Source organism: Pezoporus occidentalis, unplaced genomic scaffold (genome assembly GCF_034315485.1).
Source record: "Pezoporus occidentalis ecotype Australia unplaced genomic scaffold, CSIRO_AGI_Poc_V1 ctg78, whole genome shotgun sequence".
NCBI classification, from domain to species: Eukaryota; Metazoa; Chordata; class Aves; order Psittaciformes; family Psittacidae; genus Pezoporus; species Pezoporus occidentalis.
Genome location: NW_026916137.1, coordinates 1568985 through 1590755, shown reverse-complemented (window position 1 = coordinate 1590755; position 21771 = coordinate 1568985). Strand labels below are relative to the sequence as shown.

General features: G+C 40.2%; 1 protein-coding gene across 4 annotated transcripts in view; it reads right to left on the bottom strand.

Annotated features, from left to right (window-relative positions):
* Window positions 1–21771, bottom strand: part of LARGE1 (LARGE xylosyl- and glucuronyltransferase 1) — a 277081-nt gene that overhangs the window by 109567 nt on the left and 145743 nt on the right. For all 4 annotated transcript variants that reach the window (XM_062602676.1, XM_062602675.1, XM_062602678.1 and 1 more), the window contains one exon: window positions 17520–17643. In XM_062602676.1, coding sequence (XP_062458660.1) covers window positions 17520–17643 — 124 coding nt within the window. The remainder of the gene's footprint in view (window positions 1–17519; window positions 17644–21771) is intronic.

Here is a 21771-nt window from a genome sequence, read left to right as displayed (position 1 = left end):
TAAACCACTATGAAAGAAATTATAGAGGGAAGTAATACACAGCATGGTTAATTTATGGGTCTAAAGCACCATTTCATTCTTGCTTGCTTGCTCCCTCTGTAATTTGTATGATGCTTAGAAGAGAGCTTGGGTCTCCCAGACGCATGGCAATATTAAGTCTCTAGTTATATAAAACTAAACCTCAATGCTCCCCAGAAATGTTTTCTGAGTTTGAATCAGAGATAATTTCAAATGCACACCCTCAAAACTCCAGTTTTGTGTACTAGCTCTCTCACATGAGGGACCTAGGAATGGACCAACACATTAAGGAGGCAGCAAAGCAGAATTTACTCTGCTTCTCCGTACTCTGTATATCATTCTGAATCTGCCACTTGACATCCCTGCAATAGACCAGCCATGGAGATCAGCTCTCTAGTCATACTGACAAGGTAAAAGAGTCAAAGTACTTTTACAGACTTGAGCTTGCTTTTGTTATTACATATCCCTGTGCTGTTAATTTTGGATGGCATGCCCTTCATTTTATTAGTCCAACATACTGTAGCTCCAGAATAACTCCTAATATTCCTATGCAAATAAGCCTAAGGCAGGGGTTCAGATGTTGCATGAATAGCCCGAGACAAGAAGGGAAGGTAAAAGGTGGCTAGAAAAGTATATCCCCTTTAAGGAGCCATTATATGTCTCACTGCAAGGAGTAGATCCTTGCCTGGCAGTTCCTTCTGATCTGGCACACAGAATCCAAAAGCCTACCATCCTGAAGCCTGAAAGGATCACTTCTAAAAATGAAAAGAGCAGTCCCAAATGGTCCATCACAGCTGACAGGCACATGTTTGATCTGAGCATATGGTGAAGTTTGAACTCTCAATCAGTTAAATATACCTGAAGTTTTATCTCCTCTGATGCACTGTTGTCTAAGACATAAAGAGGGGTCCTAATTTGTCCCCCGTATAATTTCCTCATGGCTTTGCTATTCATGAATAATCTAACCATTCCAGATTTGTGCTGAGGAAAACTTACACTACACAACAGCACTGTTACATATGGTCTTGCTAAAAGGAATACAAGAACACTGTGGTTGAATAGGTGCTTAGTAGTTAAGAATTGCCAGTTTGAGATAATCAAGGTGGCATAAGCACAAACTCTTGTAAATTCTTCAACCTGCAAGCTGTCCACTTTGGTATAACCGGTAACACTTGGCCATTTCGTTTACCTAAATATTGTCTAAACATTTTCTGTAAGTCTTAATACAGCTTTTTCTCTCCAGTGTAGTTAAAATGGCCCATATTTGGAATGTCTGTGAATCATCTGCTTTACAAGCTAGATAAGAGTTGCCTTCAAAGAACAAACACTCCTATAAGATATGGCAGGAACAGAAAAAAAAAAGTAAAAGAGGAAAGCGAAACAAAATAGTGTGACACACTTTGCCATTTGTATAATTCTCAGTTCAGCAGAAATAGCACACCTTGGATCTCTGGCTCTCAAGATCTGGATTTTTGTTCATGAGAGGAGAGTGAAGACAGGCATTTAGCTGGTGCTGACAGTGATTCTTTTAGGTAAGCTAAGTGAAATAATACCTACTCAGTATAGAACTTTCATCAGAATCATCTTTATTCTTTCCATAATTGAAGACTAAAAATACACTAAATTATCTAAATTATTTGGTGCTTCTGGCTCTGAATATAGAAATTACATGCCCATGAGTCTGCATGCTGTATACAACTGATCACCCTGGTAAATGCCAGAGAAGCAGGAGGAACAGTCTCCGTGACCAGCAATACTTCACCAGCATGTTGTCTTCTGTAACTGTGCTCTGATTACCTCTGGGAACAGCTGGCTGAAACACAGTGGCTGTGTGCATCCTAACTCAGCTTTTTTACAGTTGCTCCCATTGTATAAACGTTCATCAGAGTTATCAGAACTGCTGTTTTTACGAAGTGAAATCTAATAGAGACATACAACTTAAAATCATGATTCTCTGTTTCTGTGACAGAGAGAGGGGAAACAGCAGCTCCTTCTTGGTTGTGAATGAATTGTATACATTCTCAAGTATTTTCATTCTTAAAAACACTTGAGTATGGTTGCTCACACATTGAGATCAAGAGCACAACTCTTCTACAAAGTCATCACAAACACATTCAGCCAGACTTCAACTCTTACACTGTACTTCTTTAGCGAATCGCAGTGACACCGTTTTCCCTAAGTATGCTATTTTTTCCCCACAAACAGGTGATGCAGGAATTTGCCCAGGCTTCCCAGGTGAATACTGATTGCTCTGTAGCTGTAAGCAAAATCTGCACATGGGCAGGTATCTTAAGCCTCTTTGAAAGACTCTTGAGGCTCAGCAGACAGCAAATTTGGAAAACACTACTAACATGAACAGAATGACAGCAGGAACACTGACCAACAGGAAAGGATGAACAACTTACAGGTGCCTATACTGTGTCAGATCAAAAGTCCATAGAGCTCAGGAGACAGTATATGATAGTGGATGGTGGCAGGTGCCTACTGAAGAATTTAAAAACAGGGAAATTCTACAGCCATACCACCCACATATATACTCCTATCATCTAGCAGTCTGCACCAGATTTTGGAGCTAGAGATGGTATTTCTTTTGTTAACAACTTTGGACAGATTTCTCACCTGTGAATTTCATCGATCTTTTATGTCCTGTAAGTTTTTAGCAAACACAACATCCTGCAGCAGAGTGCCATACCTTATTTACAACTCCTGTTTGTCTGGACCCAGCTATAGAGGGAACCTCCTGTGTTTCAGTTTGTGCCCACTGTCCCCTGACCTGTCACTAGGCACCTCTGAAAACAACTCTGTCTTCACCTCCCTTCAGGTATTTATATTCATTGATGAGTTTCCCCCTGAGCATTCTCTTCTCCAGGCTGAACAGTGCCAGCTTTCTCAGCTTTTCATTATGTGTGAAGTGCTCCAGTCCCTTAATCATCTTAGTGAACCTGACTTCAGTGGACTCTCTCCAGTATGCCCATGTCTCTCTTGTATTGAAGAGCCCAGAACCTGACCCAGCACACTCCAGCTGTAGCCTCAACTGAGTAGAGTGGAAGGATCACCTCCCTCAACCTGCTGGCAATACTTTATTCAACGCAGCCAAGGATACCACCAGCTCTCTTTGTCACAAGGATACACTGCTGGCTCATGTTCAACCTGGTATCCACCAGGACCACCCACTCCTTTTCCACCAAGCTGCTTTCCAGCTGGGTGGCCCATGTACTGGTACATGGTGTAGTTCCCAGGTGCAAGACTTCACACTTCTCCTTGTTGAACTTCACGAAGTTTCTGTTAGACCCTCTTGTCTTCCATTTTCTTAATAGAATTCCTTACTGTCCCACAGAATATATAGCACCATAGCACCTCCTGAGCTGCAAAAAGCGCTTCTTGTTTAGCGTGGTAAGATGAGGGAGGTTTGGCTGATGAAGTGTTTTCCCTGGCAGCATGTCCTTAAACACTTTACACTGGAAAAATGCAACCTTCAATACTGTATTGATTTTCTCACTACATTCACTGCATCTTCCTAGATATCTTTGGAAAAAAAAAATCAATAAAAATAATCCTCAGCTATGACATAATATCCCCATTCCCACTCCAAATAAAAGACACCATTTCTGCTCAGCTGACTTTACAAAAGCATCACTAAGGCCAGTATCTTGCAAGAGCCTGAAGGTCAGACTGGCTGGGCTAACGCACCAGGCTGAGTAACAGCAAGCCTGGAGGCAGAAGGTGCCACTTGCATGCACCCCTTTCAGAGGTGGACTAAAAAAGGGGGTCAAACAGAACCAAATCCCACCATCACTCAGAGTTAATGGGTGCAGATTCATTATGGTGGGGGGAAAAGCCAGCAGCAAACAGGGGGAGCCAGAAAACAGAAAAGGCTGGAGGAAGTTGAAAAGGCAGTCTGTAGGTAATTCTGCCTCCTTTGGGCTTTCACCCAGGTTTTGCTATAAAAAGATATCTGGAATCTAGAATACAGTGACTGAAATAAGAGAAATGCTAACTGAGCCTTGCAATGAATGACTTGATGGAAAGCTGAATTTCCAAAAGTACAGTTTTCCTCATCACTGTTTTTCAGTTTCACACAGGGAGAACGTCATCCTACTATAAATTTTTGCCATACCTCTTCCCACATAAATGAAACCTGAGTCACAATTCCAGTGGCACTAGCACAGATCAGGGATACTTTCAGGATAATCTTCCCCATTTCACACTGACCGTCCCTCACGATATCTAAACTCTCTGCAGGGACATGTGGCTGATCTCCTTTAGCAGGCTCTTGCTTCCAGGAAAGCAGTATCAATATCTTGTTGCTGAGACTGGGTTAACTGAATCATTGAGAAAGAAGGGGGGCACAGGATAACATTTAAATATGGGTAGCAGTCATGCCTGTCTTTAGCACACTGTATTTCTTTTTTACAAATAATAGTAAGAAAAAAAAAGGAATCAAAATCACACAAGAGAGACTGATTCCAAGTGACCAAAGAGCCTGGGACAAAGAAGGTGATTGTCACCTGTAAGGAATGTCAAAAGGAATCTCCTTGCATCTCACCTTTGGAAAATCACTGCCTTTGCTTCATCCTTGTCAGGTATCTAGCAAAAATTAACAGAAGAGCCATATTTAAATGAAAACAGACTCTAAAAACATGAAAACAGACTCTGCTTGCTGGATATCTTGTAACTTCAGCCCTGGATTTAATTTTGTCCTGGTGATTCACAGGTTTTGATATTCCCCCCTCTCCCCATAACAGGTCCTTACTATTTATATGAATGGTTGTCAAGGAAACCAGGAATCCAGCAAAGCTGGGTAACTTTTCTAGATTCAGAATTTCTGGTGCCTGAGTATTTACAGTAATAACAATAATTCACACTGAGAAACAACTCTAAGGAGATGGGAATTTACACATTTTTGCTAAAATTATTTTTCTGTTTCTGCTGGCCTTCATGGCTGTTGTTCTTACTCATCACAGAAGCTTGGGAGACTTTAATAGAATTCCACCTCATCTCTCACTTTATGAACAGATGATATCTTCCACACATACGTGCAACAAGTCTGGATACAAATAGCAGTGAGCAAAAAGGTTGAGATAGAAATGGATGATTAGCTGAACCTCTAGGTCCTGGATAATGTAGAGCAAATGCAGAAACTGTGAAACAAGCCACAACTGGAAAGGAAGATTAGATATTAAAAAGGCAGAACAAAAAACCTCCCAAAAAAGCATCAGCATACAGCAAAGAAGAATAACTGCAAATTAATTCTCCTCTCTGTAGCAAACTCTGTAATGCAGTCTGAGTGATGCTTGTTTTTCTTTTTTGTTGGGTTGTTTTTCTTCCTTCGCAAATCTCTCACCAATACACACAGGGCAGAGAAGTGGGAAAAACCTGATTTAAGAATGCATCTTCAAAACAACTTCCTTAACAAAAAAATTAACTGAGGGTGCTAAGAGTTAAGACATGCTCTATGTTTGGAACCAACATGCTTTAAATGGATGAGACTGCAGACTGTTACATAAGCGTAATGGATGTTTTTTTGTCTCTGCTATTTAGGTAACAAGACATTCAGCCATACAGCTTCTTCAGAAAAGAAATAAGCACAAAGTAATTCACCTCCTGGATCTTTGAGGATTAGCTCCCTTCCCTCAGTCTTTGGCTGGCTTTTCTCCACAAGGTTTCTATTCCTCCCTCCTCGCTTAGCCCCAAACTCAAACGGACAGTTTCCATTTGACTCTTGAGTTCTTTCCTGCACTCTCATTTGAGATAGTCTTAATTTTCTCCACTATCTCCAAAGTGCTAAATGTCCTCTGCTTTTCTCTATTCATTTGTGCAAGATGAGACTGCAGAATAGAAAAGAAAAGTCTGGCCAGTTTCAGTTAGTGCTGTTTCTTGTTCCTTTGGGCCCTTCGGTCTCAACTCTGCATGTTTTCAGTGTGGCAGACAAGGGTGGAAGACCTACAAGAGTCAGGGCATCCTGTCAAAGGTCAGTGAGAATAAACCAAACACCAGCCTCCCTGTCCTACCTCCTCAGCAGAGGCAAAAAAAAAACAGTCTTCCCTGTAAGAGAAGAAAAAAACTTCTTTTTATTTTCCTTTTTATTTCTTCCTGTCAGTGAATGAGTGAAAAGAGACACATAAGCTGGACTAGATCAAATGGCAAGAAGCCATTTCTGCTAAAAGCTGACTGACAGGTAGGTCTGGCAAGAATCTGGCCAGTGGTGAAAAGCAACTCATGGCTGCCCTTCTCACTTCACCTGTATGGAAAGATAAGAGAGATCAATTGCATGTTTTAATTGCCAGTGGACTCAATCAACCAGCTCTTTGTCCTAATCCATCAGGGAAGATAGAAATCCATGAAAATATTATTTTGTCAGCTTTTTAATTTTAGTAACTATGCAAATACATGCCCATTGTACAAATACATGCTGCAGCCATTATATGTTCTGGCAAAACTCCATGCAGCTCTTGGGGTGAAAGCCCAGAGTCATTCTATGTATAGTTTTCCTATTGTCAGGATATTAAACAGGTGTAATCAAGACACACTGTCCAGAATAAAAAGCAGCACTTTCTCCTGCATAAACACCTTATGTTGGACAGACAGTACCTTCAGATACAAAAATGTATCTGAAGTGGGACTTTTTTCCTCTAATGGATTTTGTGCAAGAGCCCTTTTTTTTTAAGGATGATGAAAGAAGGTAGCAGAACAGTCACAGTGATTGATTATTATTAACCAAGTAATTCCTGGAAGGAGACTGCAGGTCTAAAATATTAGTTATCATTTGCAAAACATCCCCAACCAAAGCCCCAAAGTTTTGAAGGAAGGACTTCTCACCCTTTTGAGACCGAAAGATCTCATCCTGTTTATATCCAATACAAAACAGAATGCACTGCAATGCAACAAGAGTTGCAGAAGACAGAATCACAGAATCAAAGAATACCTAAAGTTGGAAGGGATCTGTAAGCATCAGTGAGTCCAACTCTCTGTTCCTTGCAGTACTAGCTGAAACCAAACCATATGACTAAGAGCAACGTCCAGAAGGTCCTTGAACTCTGACAGGCTTGGTACCATCATGACCCTGGGGAGCCTGTTCCAGTGACTGACCACCTCCTCAGTGAAGAACCTTTTCCTTATGTCCAGTGACAGTTTCTGGAAAGTATGTGGGAATGTAGCCTCCACCAGACCACTGACGTCCTAATATGAAGTCAAAAAAATAGCAAATACATACGAGAAAAAAGAATTAATTCTATGATTGAGAAGGCAATTACTAGCTACTATCCAGCATCTCACCTGTAAAAGCACCTCTCTCCAAACCTAAACTTTCATTGTTTCTGTCTTCAGAGCCTTGTTCTGGTGAAACTTTTCACAGCTGAAAATGCTGCACCAAGAAAGAGGCCATCAGTGGTTAGAACACACATCCATCCAGTTGGTGGAATAAATGCCATAGCCCATTATTAAGTCTCTTGTTTTCTGCAAAAGCAAAGACTTGGCAGGAAAATAAATCATCCTCCATCCTGCACGTCTGGAGGCCAGAGTGGAAACTTCTTATATCGCAACTATTGCTTGAAGAGAACAAAAATTATATGAAGCAGTGTGCTATTCTCCAATGGTATTATAATAGATCAGAACTCCTGAGGACTAAAAAAGCTCCAGGAATACATCTGGGATAAAAAGGATATTAAAGGATAAAATGTATTACAAGTAAGAACAAGCAATACTAACAATAACATAGTATAAGAAGCACTAAATGCAACAGAGGGATAGGGAGGAAGCATTATTTTTCTTTGTTACCAGAAAGAGATAAAATGTCTCTTGAATAATGCAAGACTAACTAGAGAAACAACCTGAAGAAAATAAAGACATTATCGGGAAAGCTGGGCTCCTTCAAAGCAAGAAATATTGAACTTGGTGTTCATGACACCTTCTTGCCTAGTTTCTGGTTAAGTATTGGTCAAATACTTGAGATAACAGTGAGTTTACATGAGTGGTGTTTAAATCAAGTGTCTATGTAGAAAGCATGTATCTCTTACACTCCCTGAAACTTTTGGTGTGAGAGCCAAGGTCACCTGTGTCACCCTAATTCCAGATAATCTTGTAATTTCACCCTAAGGACCATCAGATAAAAATGCAGTCAGATAGACTGGTGAACACTGATCCTAAATGGCTGGTTAAAACAATACAGATGGAACCATTTTATAAAGGCTTTCAACTATATCAGCTAAAAACTGTGGAATCCATTCAACTGTGAAAAGGGTCAAACCTGAAGTAATGGAACAGTATATAAGAAAACTATCAGGGGACTGAAATGCTACTGAGTTTTCATCTTTATTGCTGAAAGGGTGAGACCTAGACACCAGCGTCACACCATCAGAAAATGAAACTTCTGCAGGATTAAGTCAGTTTGATCTGAAAAGTGGTATCTCTACTAACAAATAAAATTACTCAATTTAGAAATTCAAGTGTTCTCATAACAAGTTGACTCAAGAAGAGTTGACTCCGTGGCATCTCATTAATAACCTTAGTACGTATTTCCCATTTGAAGCAGGCACTCAAACTCCAAATCTGCCTGAATGCCCTTACCCAGGCTCAGATGGTTTCAGACCTATAAGAAGAGTGACTTCACTGTGTGCTCGTGCTACATCAGATACACAGCATGGCTTGTAATTTCCAGTGATGTGGAAAAGTGTCATACAAAAAGATGTGCCCAGGTAAAGATGAATACAATTTTTCACTACAACGCTGACCATTTCAGCCCTCATCCTTCAGAATACTTTCTGCTTACCCTGCCTGCTGTACTTCTCCATGGGAAGGAGCTCACATCTGAACTATCATGCAACACATCCCTGAATTCCACTTGTTTCTCAGAAACAAGCCAACATCAAGTACATTACAAATAATGAATTCTAACAATTGCAGCTCCCTCATGGTGAATCAAGGATACTCTTGGAGTCCTTCCAGCCTGCTACCTTTTTTCAGCTTATCCATTAGACATGGACATATATGTACTTCAGTTCTTTGTAAATCTAAAAGCAAGGATCACTAAACGTTTTTATAAGATGCTCACATCAATACCAATAGTGAATAGGAACACCTTGAACAGTCTGTCCTATGTCCTTGTGAGCAAGTAAATAGCCATTAAGACCTAAGACCATAGTCATTTTATGTCTTCCCAGCCTTTTTATCTATTAGTGCCAAGAGAGGAAACTGTGCTGGAACACAAACTGACCATTAACTCTCCTCAGCAAGTACTAGGGATATACAAACTATAACCCTTAAGCATATGTTCTGGGTTTAGCAGTAGCAGTTATTTTTTCTCCTTCCTGGTACCTGGTGCCATGCTGTTTTTTGACTTTCGGCCTGGGAATGGTGCTGATAGCACCGATGTTTTTAGTTACTGCTCAAATGTTTGGCCTGGCCAAGGACTTTGTGAGCCTCATGCTCTGCCAGGGAGGAGGGAAGCCAGGAGGAAGCAGAGACAGAACACCTGACCCAAACTGACCAAAGAGGTATTCCATACCACAGCACGTCATGCCCAGGATGTAACTGAGAGTTACCTGGAAGGGCTAGGACTGCGGGGTTGGACTAGGTATCGATTGGTGCTTGGTCAGGCTGAGGGGGGCGAGTTATCGGTCAGCAGGTGCTGAGGTGTTGTATTCTCTTCCCTTGTTATTTCCTTTATCATTATTATCATTGGTGGTAGCAGCAGTGATTTGTGTTATACCTTAGTTACTAAACTGTTCTTATCTGAACCCGTGGGAGTTGCATTCTTTTTGATTCTCCTCTCCGTCCCTCCAGGAGCAGGGGGAGGGCAAAAAGGGTGGGAGTGAGAGAGCGACTGCGTGATTTATGGCCGACTTTGTTTAAACCACGACAGCATATCAAAGTGTCAAATAAATTCTGTATGTCAAATGTCCCATATTAGCACAGCAAAATGCTTTCATTTCTCATGGATGGATGATGAAGTTCTGAGAAAGCAGTTGCTGTAATGGGGATACATAGCACAAGCAATAGTTGCAGCAGTCAGTTTGAGGAACAGTGTGTTTTTAACTTCTTTTTTTTCCCAGGGTACATCGGATATTTTGTCAAACTGAATAATTTTTGGAAAATCTCATGTGTAGTTATTTATCTTTTCCTCATTCTCTGCTAAAATAGCCTTCCCTGAAGGTGCAACACATTGCTGCAATGAGTGATGTTTAAGAAGCCAAATGTGAAACAGGAATCCTTGCTATTCAAATGTCACAGTCAGATACTATGATATAAATGTGGGTGATGTCAAAAAAAGGAGTTGGCTCCTTTTTCCTCACTTCACATATGTTAGTTACAAAGAGCAGCTACCCTGGCTTCTTGGTGGAGGTAGTACATAGTGAATGTACTGCTTTTCCCTAGAGCCAAGATAAGGTGGAGATACAGAGAATCTCACAACAGATAAAGTTATAAAATAAACAAAGAATTCCAATGTTTCTAAAACACCAGTATAAAGGTGTTATAAAAGCCAGGGATGAGGCTTTCTTTTGGAATAGCCAGTTGTGCAGTAGAAGCACTGCACAACAGAACACAGTATGTAGGCAGACTGGGACCCTTGAAAGTGGCCCAGGATGCACCTCCTTTCATCACATTGGGCTTCATCCCAGTACACCAAATTCTTATATTACCAAATCTTAAACTAAGTGACAACATTTGTAAGTCTCAGGAGAAATTACACAGATATCTCCAAAAAGCTACTGCACCTTTGGCAACTTGTCTTCCTCCACAAAATCAGAAGTGAGGCTGCTTATGAAAGCTGGATGTCACTAAGCAGATAACAACTGCTGGAAGTCAGTAACAGCACCATGATTCCCATTCTCATGACCAGTTTCTGACCAGCCTCACTGATTTCCACAGCACTTCTTTCATCACTGCCTGTTTTGAATAGGCATAAATTTAAGACCAGATGTGATTTTATCTAAAATTACTTTTTTCATATTCTAGGCCTGAGTAATAACAGAAAACACATCTAATAATAATTTGTAATGTTGCATGGCTTTTTTTGTTCTGTGCAGAGAGGGACAAGAGGATAGAGGAAGTACAGCTTAGGCTACTCAGACTGCATGGATAGATTCTGACCACTTCACAAAGGTTCCACTGTGCTGGGGAGTTTGAATTGCTATCTGTTTCTTGGTGGATACTCATTTCCTCCCAAGCAGTCTGGAGGAAAATATCTTGGCTTACAAAACCTGATCTGTTAACGTCTAGTCATCTGTATTGAAAACCATGGATAAAAGACCCTGTTCTTAGTGTGTCAGCACTGTGTCATAACCACAAGCGTATTTCATCACCTGAGACTTCACGTGTCAGTATTCAATATGTTCATTAGCAAATACACAAAATCTCTATCATAATTGGAAATTCATATCTAAAACTAAGCCACACAAGTTATCAAAACCTGTACAATGTTTTGATTATAAATTTTGGTATTCGGAATCTTCAATTTGCATTTAATTATTTTTTTAAATAATTCTGTAAAAGAGAAAGGGAAAGGGCAGGAAGAAACAACAGTCTATGCCTCTTACTTCACTGACGTGGAGTAGGCCAGTTTTCAAAAAGACAAAAGGCTTGTGAAATGCAGCAGCATTGCAAGTCCATTATAATATGTGACAGTATTTGACCAAAACCACAGTGCTGTAGAAACATTTTAATTAAATACCTACCACTGCATAAATGAATGTAAGCATAAAGAGATGCTGCATTTCACATCCTGTATTGAATTAATAGCAATTAGATCTTGCATATGAAGTGGAAAGAAGGAAAGTAACGTACATCTGCTTAATAACTTTGTGTGTCTGCCTCTGAGGCATACAGTGAACTATTTAACAGATAAACAATCATGCACTGCCCTTGAACAATACATTATCTGCATGCAGTGCAATGCAAATATAGTCCAACAGTTATAATCCATGATAATTAGTAGGCAGTCACTAGTCTTGTGAAAATAAACTGTTATGAATATCTGATTCTGCAGCATCCAGTGGAAGTGCTTGAATAGGAAGATGGTGGAATGCAGGAGAATGCTGGCCAGTTTTGTTGTTCAAGGCTTTATCAGCATTGTTATCATTGTTATCTTCTGCAGCTGATACAACTAATACTAAACAAATAATCTTTCCACCAAATCTCACATCTTCCCACCCGCCAAAGAGGTCCCTCTCTTCCATATTCAGATTGCGGGATCTGCAGTTCTGTTGGAAGTGTTTGCTTGAACATGGTTCCAAAACTGGCATACAGCAATGTATGATACATACATCTCCATCAATACTATCATTCATTGGAAATGTTTCCACTGGTAGCAAAAAAAAATCCCTGGCATTGGATTTGATTTTCATTGGTTGCACAGACACTTACAAACCAAGCATACTTTAAATCATCACTGTCTTAGGGTAACTCTTGTGTGGACAATATAGTTGTCAAAGAGGACAGCTGGTTGCTGTCTGGATGAGGAAGGGTGTCACCATGGTAACGGTACTTGCAGGGACACCTTAGTTGGATGCCTAAGTAAAAGCTCCATAAAAAAACAGTAAGACTTCAGTGAGACTCCCTAAAACACAGTTCTGTCCAATTTTTACGATCAGCGGGTCTGTGGTCTTACATGACCACTGCAAAACACGTATAATCCATTGTTACAGATCACCTTAACCTACATACAAAGATTTTTAACTATCTTAAGTAATGTACAAAACATTGTCCTACATGATCACACCTACACATTGGAACTGTTTCTACTGATGGTCTTATCTTTGCACAGTTGATTAACTTTGCAGCAGGAACTGTCTGGGAATCGCTGGGACAATCAGATTCTCCACCCAGGATGTTAATCAACACATTTAAGCATACAAATTGGTCTAGGCACAGCAGGAACCGCCTGGGAAATCTCAAGAACTGCCTGAAATTCCCGCTGGGGCAGCTCTTGTGTCGATCTGTCAAATACTTCTTGTGCAGATAGCCAGCAGTTCAGTCAATCACCTCCTTTCAATTTGGTCTGCTGTCTCAAACCAATGCTTTATCTCATCTTCGCAGACGACTAGCCTGGGAGTTCTGGGACCACTCTGGGAATTAATAACTTAAGTGCATTGGGAGTGCACATAGGCACAGCCCTGAGACCCAGCTACATTACAATTATAATTAAATAATTAAACGTTATTATTCTGCTTAAGTCTTCTAGCCCTTGCCCATCTTTCTGACCAAATGATGTCAACGTCTGACCTAGTGAACTACCTCCCCAGTTCAGATGGAAGTGGCTAAGGAGTGACTCATCTCATGCTTAAGTAAAAGCCTAAAGTTAAGTGGTACTTTTGGTATGCATAAGTATCACATATCACATTTATCATACATCACATTTATCCCAGCTTGGTTTTGATCTCTGGATCACATCACTGAATTTGAGCGTGCAAACATCAACATTTCTGATATGAAATCACCTAAGGCAGCACTTGCAGTGAGATGTGTGGTTTATTGTTTCTGGGAACAGTAAAAGCTGGAATACTGTGGATATATGCAGCAAAATATGGAGCTTTCCACTTTTTGTTTCCAGGTCAAATGCTCACCTACTGCAAAAACCAATTCACCATTCCTACCTCCAAGTTCAAAGATCACTTGCAGCATGCATGCTTGTGGGCTGAACTATTTAAAGGAAATGGATTTTCTGCTTTACTGGTGATGAAGAGACTACATTTATTTCGGCCATCAAGATTCACACAGAGCAGAGCAGGCAACTACTCATTCTACCTTCTGCTTCCCTTCGCTCACCTGATGTTGTCAGCAGTCTGTCAAACAACATCTGGGAAAACAATTTCAACTCATCTGTATTCCACACAACACAAACTACTGCTTTATCAGCTGCTCCCTCTCCTCTGGGCCAATGCAGATCACAACGGGTTTAATGTCTATACTTCCCTACGAGTGAACTGGCATGAGATTCCACGTCGAACGATGAAGTGTAGAATCTCAGTGCTCATGTTGCATATCTTCAATAGTTAGCTCTGTAGTATCTTCATGTAAGACTGAACTGAATAAACCACAACATCCTGCAGCCTGGTATTTGCAAGCCACTGCTGTAATGGGTCTTTTAGATCAGTGTTTCACAGGTATGATTTTTTTCTTTTATTTAATGTTCAAAGAAGACAATTTTCAGCTTCCAGTTATTTTGTGGGATGCACTGCTGTAATAGCTACATCTACTGCATTAGGACCAAAGCTGAGTAACATAACTAATTTAACCATACAAAGTGAATCTCCATTGCCAAGTAACTTTCCAGTTTGCAGTCACAGCCATATGTGGCCCCACAAATTTGGAAGAGCTATGTGTGGGCCATACTGAGTAGAACAAGAATGAAATCTGCAGCTATGGAATGGCTCAATTACTGACACCATTATCAGCTGCCCACACTTCAAGGATGCTTATTGCTGATTACTACACACATGTAGCAAGTCTAGTTAATGGGAGAGAGTTGCACTGGCAGTACAGTTCACAATCTAAACAGTTTCTAAGCTGAGGGAGAGCTTTTAACCACAGATCACCTTTGTGGTTACTGGTAAAGCAATAGGGAGACAGGCCAAGATATGCTGGGGGAGGTTACAATTGTCTTAGTAGAACTGGCTGTTAAAATCATCAAACTAGCTGTCTAAAAGAAATATAGCCAGAAAGGTTCCATCTCAACTGTTGCTGACCTTTTTCCTAGAGATGCTGTTATCGTGGCTCAGCTCCACAGCCAAGTCTCCTCCTCTCCCACCCCATTCCCTATCACATGCCTCAAGCAAAGATAGGCCTTTCCCTGGCCATCCTTCCCTGTGCTCCATCCTTCTTCCAAGCAGGCTGGTGTTAGTTTGGCGGCACTTGCCGCTAGGGAGAGAATGAACACAGGCTCTTTGTGGTGCAGCATGAGCATGAACAGATGTGACACCTTGCAAAGGAAAAATAAGTCTTCTCTAAGTTTCAAAAGAAACATTTGACATGCATAATTCACAGCAGCAGACAAAGCAGACATGTTGGTTTTGGGCCATAGAAATTCTGGGATAATCAGTGGAACCTTGCCTTCCCTTTCTTGCAGTGAAGCATCCAGTTTTCCTCTAAAACCCACGAAGAAACAACACCTACTGCAGAGCCTTATTTTCTACACCTTCCTTCAGGACACTGGTTGGCCTAACTCTATGCTAAACGGCAAATATTTTAAGAATTGCAGGATATGTTAAGAAATGTTGCCAAATATTTTAGTCTCCAAATTCTGCCTTTAAAAAAAATCCCAACAAAACTCTAGTGGAAACTGTTGCCGTAATTCTAAACAGCTCCTTGAAAAAAGCCCAAACATCTATACTGTTTATGGAGGATCTAACATTATGTGCTTCCTTTCACTGTCTGAGCAGGAACAGGAACAGAACAGGACATTTCCCATGACTTAAGGGCATGAGCTAACATGCCAGCTCCTGCTGCATTGGAAGTATGAGGCTGGAAGCTCATATATATCAAAAAGGAAAAAAATAAACATGAAATGAAATGTTTTCTGTAGCATCTGTGTTCCAAAACAATGAAACCTGGGTAAATGAAAGCTAAGTGAAAATGTTCAAGCTATTGTTCTGTCTAAATCCGTTAAAAATGCCAGCAATTGGCACTGATTACATGTTCAAAAAAGAACTAAGGCAAGTCATTAAAACTGAAACACAGTATGTATTGTAACATTGTATTCATATGTCACTTTAGAGAAAGGTAGAGTTTCTAGTAAACATTCCAGCATCAGCTCTGTGTTTTTGAAACACTGGACAGCATAATACAGTTCTTAAGAGTATGGGTGAAATACATGAACCCAAACCAATCATTAAATCCTCTCTAGAGGCTATGTAGGAAACACTGAGATGAGCTCCTACTGCTGCCTGTAAAACGCTCCTGTTTTCTTTGCTAAAACTTGCAGAATGATCTGGATATGAGCCAGCATCATACCTGGCTTCTTAAAACCCCATTTATATTTACAACTCTTTGCTGTCCTTTGGCAGTGTCTGTCACATTCACCTATGCTGAGTACTACTTTATACTTGTTTTTTTTGGGTACTGAAATCAGGAAAATTGCTTGGTATGCAGTATGCTGAGCTCCGAGCAAGAGTGGCAGACCTAGAAAAATGTATTCATGCATCAGTACCTGTATCTAGTACGAAAGTGGTCCCCAACCTAAAGCAAGATAAGTCCAGTGTTGCTTTAGGTTGCCTGCCATATGAAAATTAAAGCTGACTGGAAGAGGGAGGAACAAAGCAAGACTCTGCTCTGTAGCCTCATATCTGCACAGTGTTTGCCTATAAATCAGGAAGTTTGGGATCACTGAAGTAAGCTCTCTTGGTTATTATTTACTTAACTAGATTGGACCATACCCAAATGACCAGAAGGAAAACACTAAGAGGTCTGTCTTCCCCAGCTGAGAGGCTAATTAAGCACTGTAAAAACCCTACAATTTGCAGAAAAGCACATGTAATAGAGACACATACAAGATTTACAAGAATAAACCTCCTCCTTGCTATGAAGCTCTAAAGAACAGAAGGGAGTTCTCAAGCTAATTAGGTTAATACCAGCTTATGGTTTCATGTAGAAGAACCAATAAAGAAATAAAACCAGCCAGAAACAAAACACTTTTCTCAAGGATCAATTTTTGCCTTTTCCTTCTTTCTACAACTTTTTGTTCTCAAGATTCTACAACCCAGTGTGCTTTGAATTTACCCTTTAATTAGCACAGCAATTTGCTAAATTTTGCTTTTTTCCTTGTTTCAGGGTGTTGCCCAGAACAGTCTGGGAAGTCATTCAAATTATTGCCACCAACCTCAAATGCTAAAATCAGACTACTTCATTCTACCTCCACAGCTAAAAAATGTGCAGCTCAAACTCAGTGCTGTGCCTTCGTGATCTAATTTAAACTTCGTAACTATGAAAAGATAATTACTTTATGCTTTGAGTAATTGATTTTTTCACCCTGCCCCCCCACACCCCCCCTTAGAATTCTCTTCATATTCATTCTTTTGAAAGGGCATCCAGATAAAGAAGGCAGCTATTTTAAAATGTAGTACTAATACCTCATCAGAATGTGCCCACTTACGGTGTTACACACCCATGCTTAAGGAATGCAGGGAAGTTGAGTGCTTCCAATAACAGATTTGGGCTTATTGAACAAGATACTTACAATTCCACCATTGCTACTAGAAAGAAGTACCTTTAGCAAACCATAGTGTGATCAGATGCAATTCAACTCGGGCAGCCAGAAACCTCTTGATAGCAGATAAAATTCTAAGATGCTAAAGAACATGCCTCCTCAGCGGAGAAACTGAACGGATTTTGGCCATTTAGTATCTTCTAGTTAAGTGTAACTGGGATTCCAATCACGTGGGTTAAAATTAATTTTAGCCAGGAAGAATATTTTAGCCAGCAGTTCTCCCACAAGTCACCAATCCAGAGAAATGAATAAAAAAGGGATGGCATGAAGTGTATGAGCAACATTTGTGTTTGTCTTTCTTTACCTTGAGTTCATCTGCATCATAGAAGTCTATGCGCACAGCAGGGACCATCCATGTCTGGAACAGAGTCGCCAGGATCTGTTTGGCAATTGCATCTGCGATGAGGTGGAAGTGGAGTGGGTTTCGCCTGATATAAGAAGAGAAAGAAATGCATTAGTTTAAAGGTTTCTAATTCCTGTTGTGAAAGGACAACATCGGAACTTACAAAGCTTTAACTATGTCTAAGGTCTCAAGGTAAAGCATACAGCATGTTTGGTGGAGTCCTGCTCTGTGGCCAAAATGCTAAGACACAATTTGAATAAACATGACAGCAATAGAAATACTGGACCAGTTTCTGGGTGGTTGTAAATAAACATAGCTCCCCTGACTTCAGTGGAATGTGATTATTTACAACAGCTAAGGATCTGGTCCCTTCTGCCAGCTCCTTAAAAGAAGGTCAAGTTAATCCCATTTGGGGACTTGAGCTGTGAAACTGATTGCTTTCATTTTCTAGGTCAACCTGCTAATTTATCTTTGTGGTACGACCAGTTTTCTGTGGAGAAGTAGGGGTAGAAAGGAAGGTTAAAAGCTAATCATCTGAATGAGGTGAAATTCCAGGACCAGTGAGTTTACACAGATCTTTTCAACAAAGCAAACTTGGGGCATCAACAGCTGTCCTATGGGAACACAAAATCAGGTGTTCCAGGTGAGTGCCTTCTAGGTACTGGCACAGTAAGTAGAATGGAAATTGTAAATTTCCCCACATCCCTGTTGCTAAGAAAGAGGGAGGGTTGAAGAAAAGGAGGAAGAATTATTTTCCTCCAAAAACACCAGCTGTGGGTTCACCTCTGTTACAAGACTTGAGCTAAGTGAAAAGCTTCAAAACAAGATGAATGAAGCCAGTATCAGCAAGACTGGCATCGTTTGACAAAGCATATGGAGTTTTCAACAGTAATGTGAACTTAGACATCACAAATACCATGTTTTAGCTGCTTTCTTGAAGGGACAGTAAACAACAAAGTCTGATCTTTACTCAACTTCTGTGGCAGGAGTAGGAAAATTTGCCAGCGGAAGTTAGTTGTGATGTGTAGTTTTCTGTGTTTATCCCTAGCTTAGCAAACTTCCAAGTCAGCAGGGAAGGACAGAGTTTCAAAAGCCACTAAGAAGACAGATGGTTCATGCAGACTTTAGCATTGGCTCAACCTTTCTTCAATTCCTATGGCAGAATAGTAGAGCTTTATTTATGTGAAATTTGTAAAGATAAATCAGTGTATACTTGTTATCTGATATTTTTCATCTAGAAAGAGAAGCATTTAGTGTCAGATGCTGGTTAAAGTGGAAGATGACTGATGCTACTACATTCTTCTGTGTGAACAAGAAGTGAAGGAATCTATGTTAGTTCAGGACAATGTACTCCCATTAAACTTTTGAGCTTATTATTTCTTTCTCCATTTCCTGCATTATTAGACAAAATGTGCCTTTCTCTTTAATGCTATTCTTCTTGCTTTGATGAGTAATACTGTTTCTCACTTAACAAAGTCCACAAGAAAATGTAAAAATATATATAACGGTTCGTAAGATCATAACACACCACTCAGCAGAAACAAGAGATTGTTGTGAGAAGCAATATATGGCTGGATTTTGCAGTTAGAAATACTACACCTGAGATCCAATACCCCTGGATGCCAGTGAAGGTGTTGTATGGGCTTCAGGGGCACCATGATTCAAATAATGTGCTTACATGTTACGTGCTGGTTAGAAGCCTTATGTATGAGCTAATCACGACAGCAGAAGAAACCCACATCTGATCTATGTTTAACTATACCCAAAACATTGCTTTCCAAAAAGGCAAAGGTCTTTCAATCTCCAGCTTGCCCTGGAATGACTGGGGAAGAGGGAAAGGTGAAGGCTGCCAGCTGCTGAGTGTCCCATTACCAAGCTAAAGGGATCACAACAATTATAACTGCTTCACCAGCCCAGCAGGAGAGAAGAGGAGGACATCCTGGCTCATGCAGATTCCGCAGCAACCAGGCACCTTGCCAAGAAAATATCGGGAAATAGCAGTGATAAAGAAATACATTTCATTAGCAGAGAAAAGGCCAAGAGAAACAAAGTACAACATCAGTGGCTTTGGGTACTGGCAAAGCAATATCTCTAGGCAAATAGGTGTCGAGTATCAACATACATATCCTACACAGGTCCCTCTGCTTAGCAGGGGCTGAGGCCAGTATCTGGTAGAACTATTCCCCAGTTGGTGTTCTTTAGTAACTTCTTTCCCTTTTTCCAGGGTCATTTATCTAGATACTGCAAAGTAGAATAAGAAGAGTAAAAAATCAGTCAAAAACAAGAAAGCTATATCACTTTCAATCCATCATTTAGTTAAATGGAACTGATATAAAATTTCAAGATGAAACACACTAGTTGAAAAGAAAAAATCTGATACAAAGACTCAGATCTTCAGTAGCAGTTTATACTTATCTGAATGACCCAAAGTGTATGAAACTTAAATGGGAACAAGAGGGTGACATTTTCTTTAGTTCAGCTCCTACTGGGAAAAAGAAAAAAGGAGTAGTTGTACTCCTACACAGAAATCTCTTTCAAGTTGTTAGCCTCATGGTAGATATTCAGCTGGAAGGAAAGTATGTGTCAGAGGAAAAGCAGAAGATTATCACTTACAAAAATACATCCCCAAAACACTGACCCACTGACATCTACAACTAAATGTGCATCATCCACACAAAATTTTACTCCAGACGAGATTTTAGTTATGTGAAATGTGAGGTTTAGCATGGTGCTAGAAGCCAACAGAGCACAGACTCAAACTTGTAAGACCTTCTGAAAGTAACAGTACTAGCATACACACAGATGACATGTTTTACCTCTTCTGGTCTCTGTAATATGCAAAGCCTAAAAGACAAGGATTGCCTCAGAATGTTTATGAAGCAAGTTCAGAAGCTTAAAGATCAAACAACATCCACTGTAAAAGATACAGAAGAGATTCTGTAGGATGAGAAGTCTTTCTTAAGACATATGAGAAAGGGAAGTCATCATTATTTGCTAACACGGCCGAATCACTGGCTCTAAGAATTAGGGGTGACAATCAGGGTATTGTAAGGGATTCCACTGAAAGCGACATATAATTAGACTCAGATGTTTTGCTGTACCATTTGATGTAAGTGAAAACTATTCCATTCTTCAGACTGGTCTTCGTCCATGACAGAGCTATTTTGGGATATGGGGTTTATAAAACTAAAATCAAATCCTATTGCTCCTATGATAAGTGAAGGGATAGCCATGTGGAAAGCTATTCTTTACAGACATTTAGAAGCTACAGTTTAAAAATTTTGAGAAAGGTGGGGGCTGATACCTGAGTCTTCCAGAGGGAGGCTTGAGTCCCTCACTTGGGTATACAAGGAAGGGTGGCATGGCCTTTGAAGAAACGAGAAGCTGAAGACACCGAAGTTTGCTAGTGGAAACTGAGTGGCATGAAACTTGAAAAATATGATGCTCTGGTTAAAGAAAAACCCAATTTCATTCTGTTGTGAAGGTAGATGAAGTTGTGAAAAGGGTCTCAATAAGGTTGGCTCCTGCAATAGCAGGGGAGCTAATGAGATGACTCAACAGATTTTTTCCAATTCCTTGAGGCTCAGGACTTCAGTGCAAGACATCTTTCTTGGGTTGAAGGGAACCTGGAATCAGGTCTCAGAGGAAGGGATGACTAATATAAACTTTCTCTTCTCTCACTCTAAACATGAGATGGACTTCCTTTGACTTGAATTTCTCTAACTAACTCAGAGCACAGTTGTGTCTTGTGTTTACTTTTAATGCATATATTACCCCATATAACTCATGTTCCACTGGTCATGTCAACAGAATGGAAGATCCACACACAGTAGAGGTCGGTAGTATCTTGTACTGCTAGAAAGTACTCTACTGTAAATGGTGACAGTATATGCAACTATGGAATAAGAAAGGTCAATATATGAGAGATTTTATAAACTTCACCTACAAAATCAATAGGGTTTAGAAAATTACCAGTATTCATATGAATTTGTGAAGTCAAGGTTTCTAGTATCCCAGGTTTCAGAACAGACAGCTCTTGAATTCTGAGCACCAGGTCTTCTATTTTCCCCACTATAAAAGCAGATACTGAAACAGCCAGAGAATTTCTCTCAAGTTCCAGAAATACTTAATCTCATTCACCTCAAAGATCTGAACATCTAAACTTTTATGAACTACAACTTTTCACATTTTCTGCTACATGGAAAATGCTGAT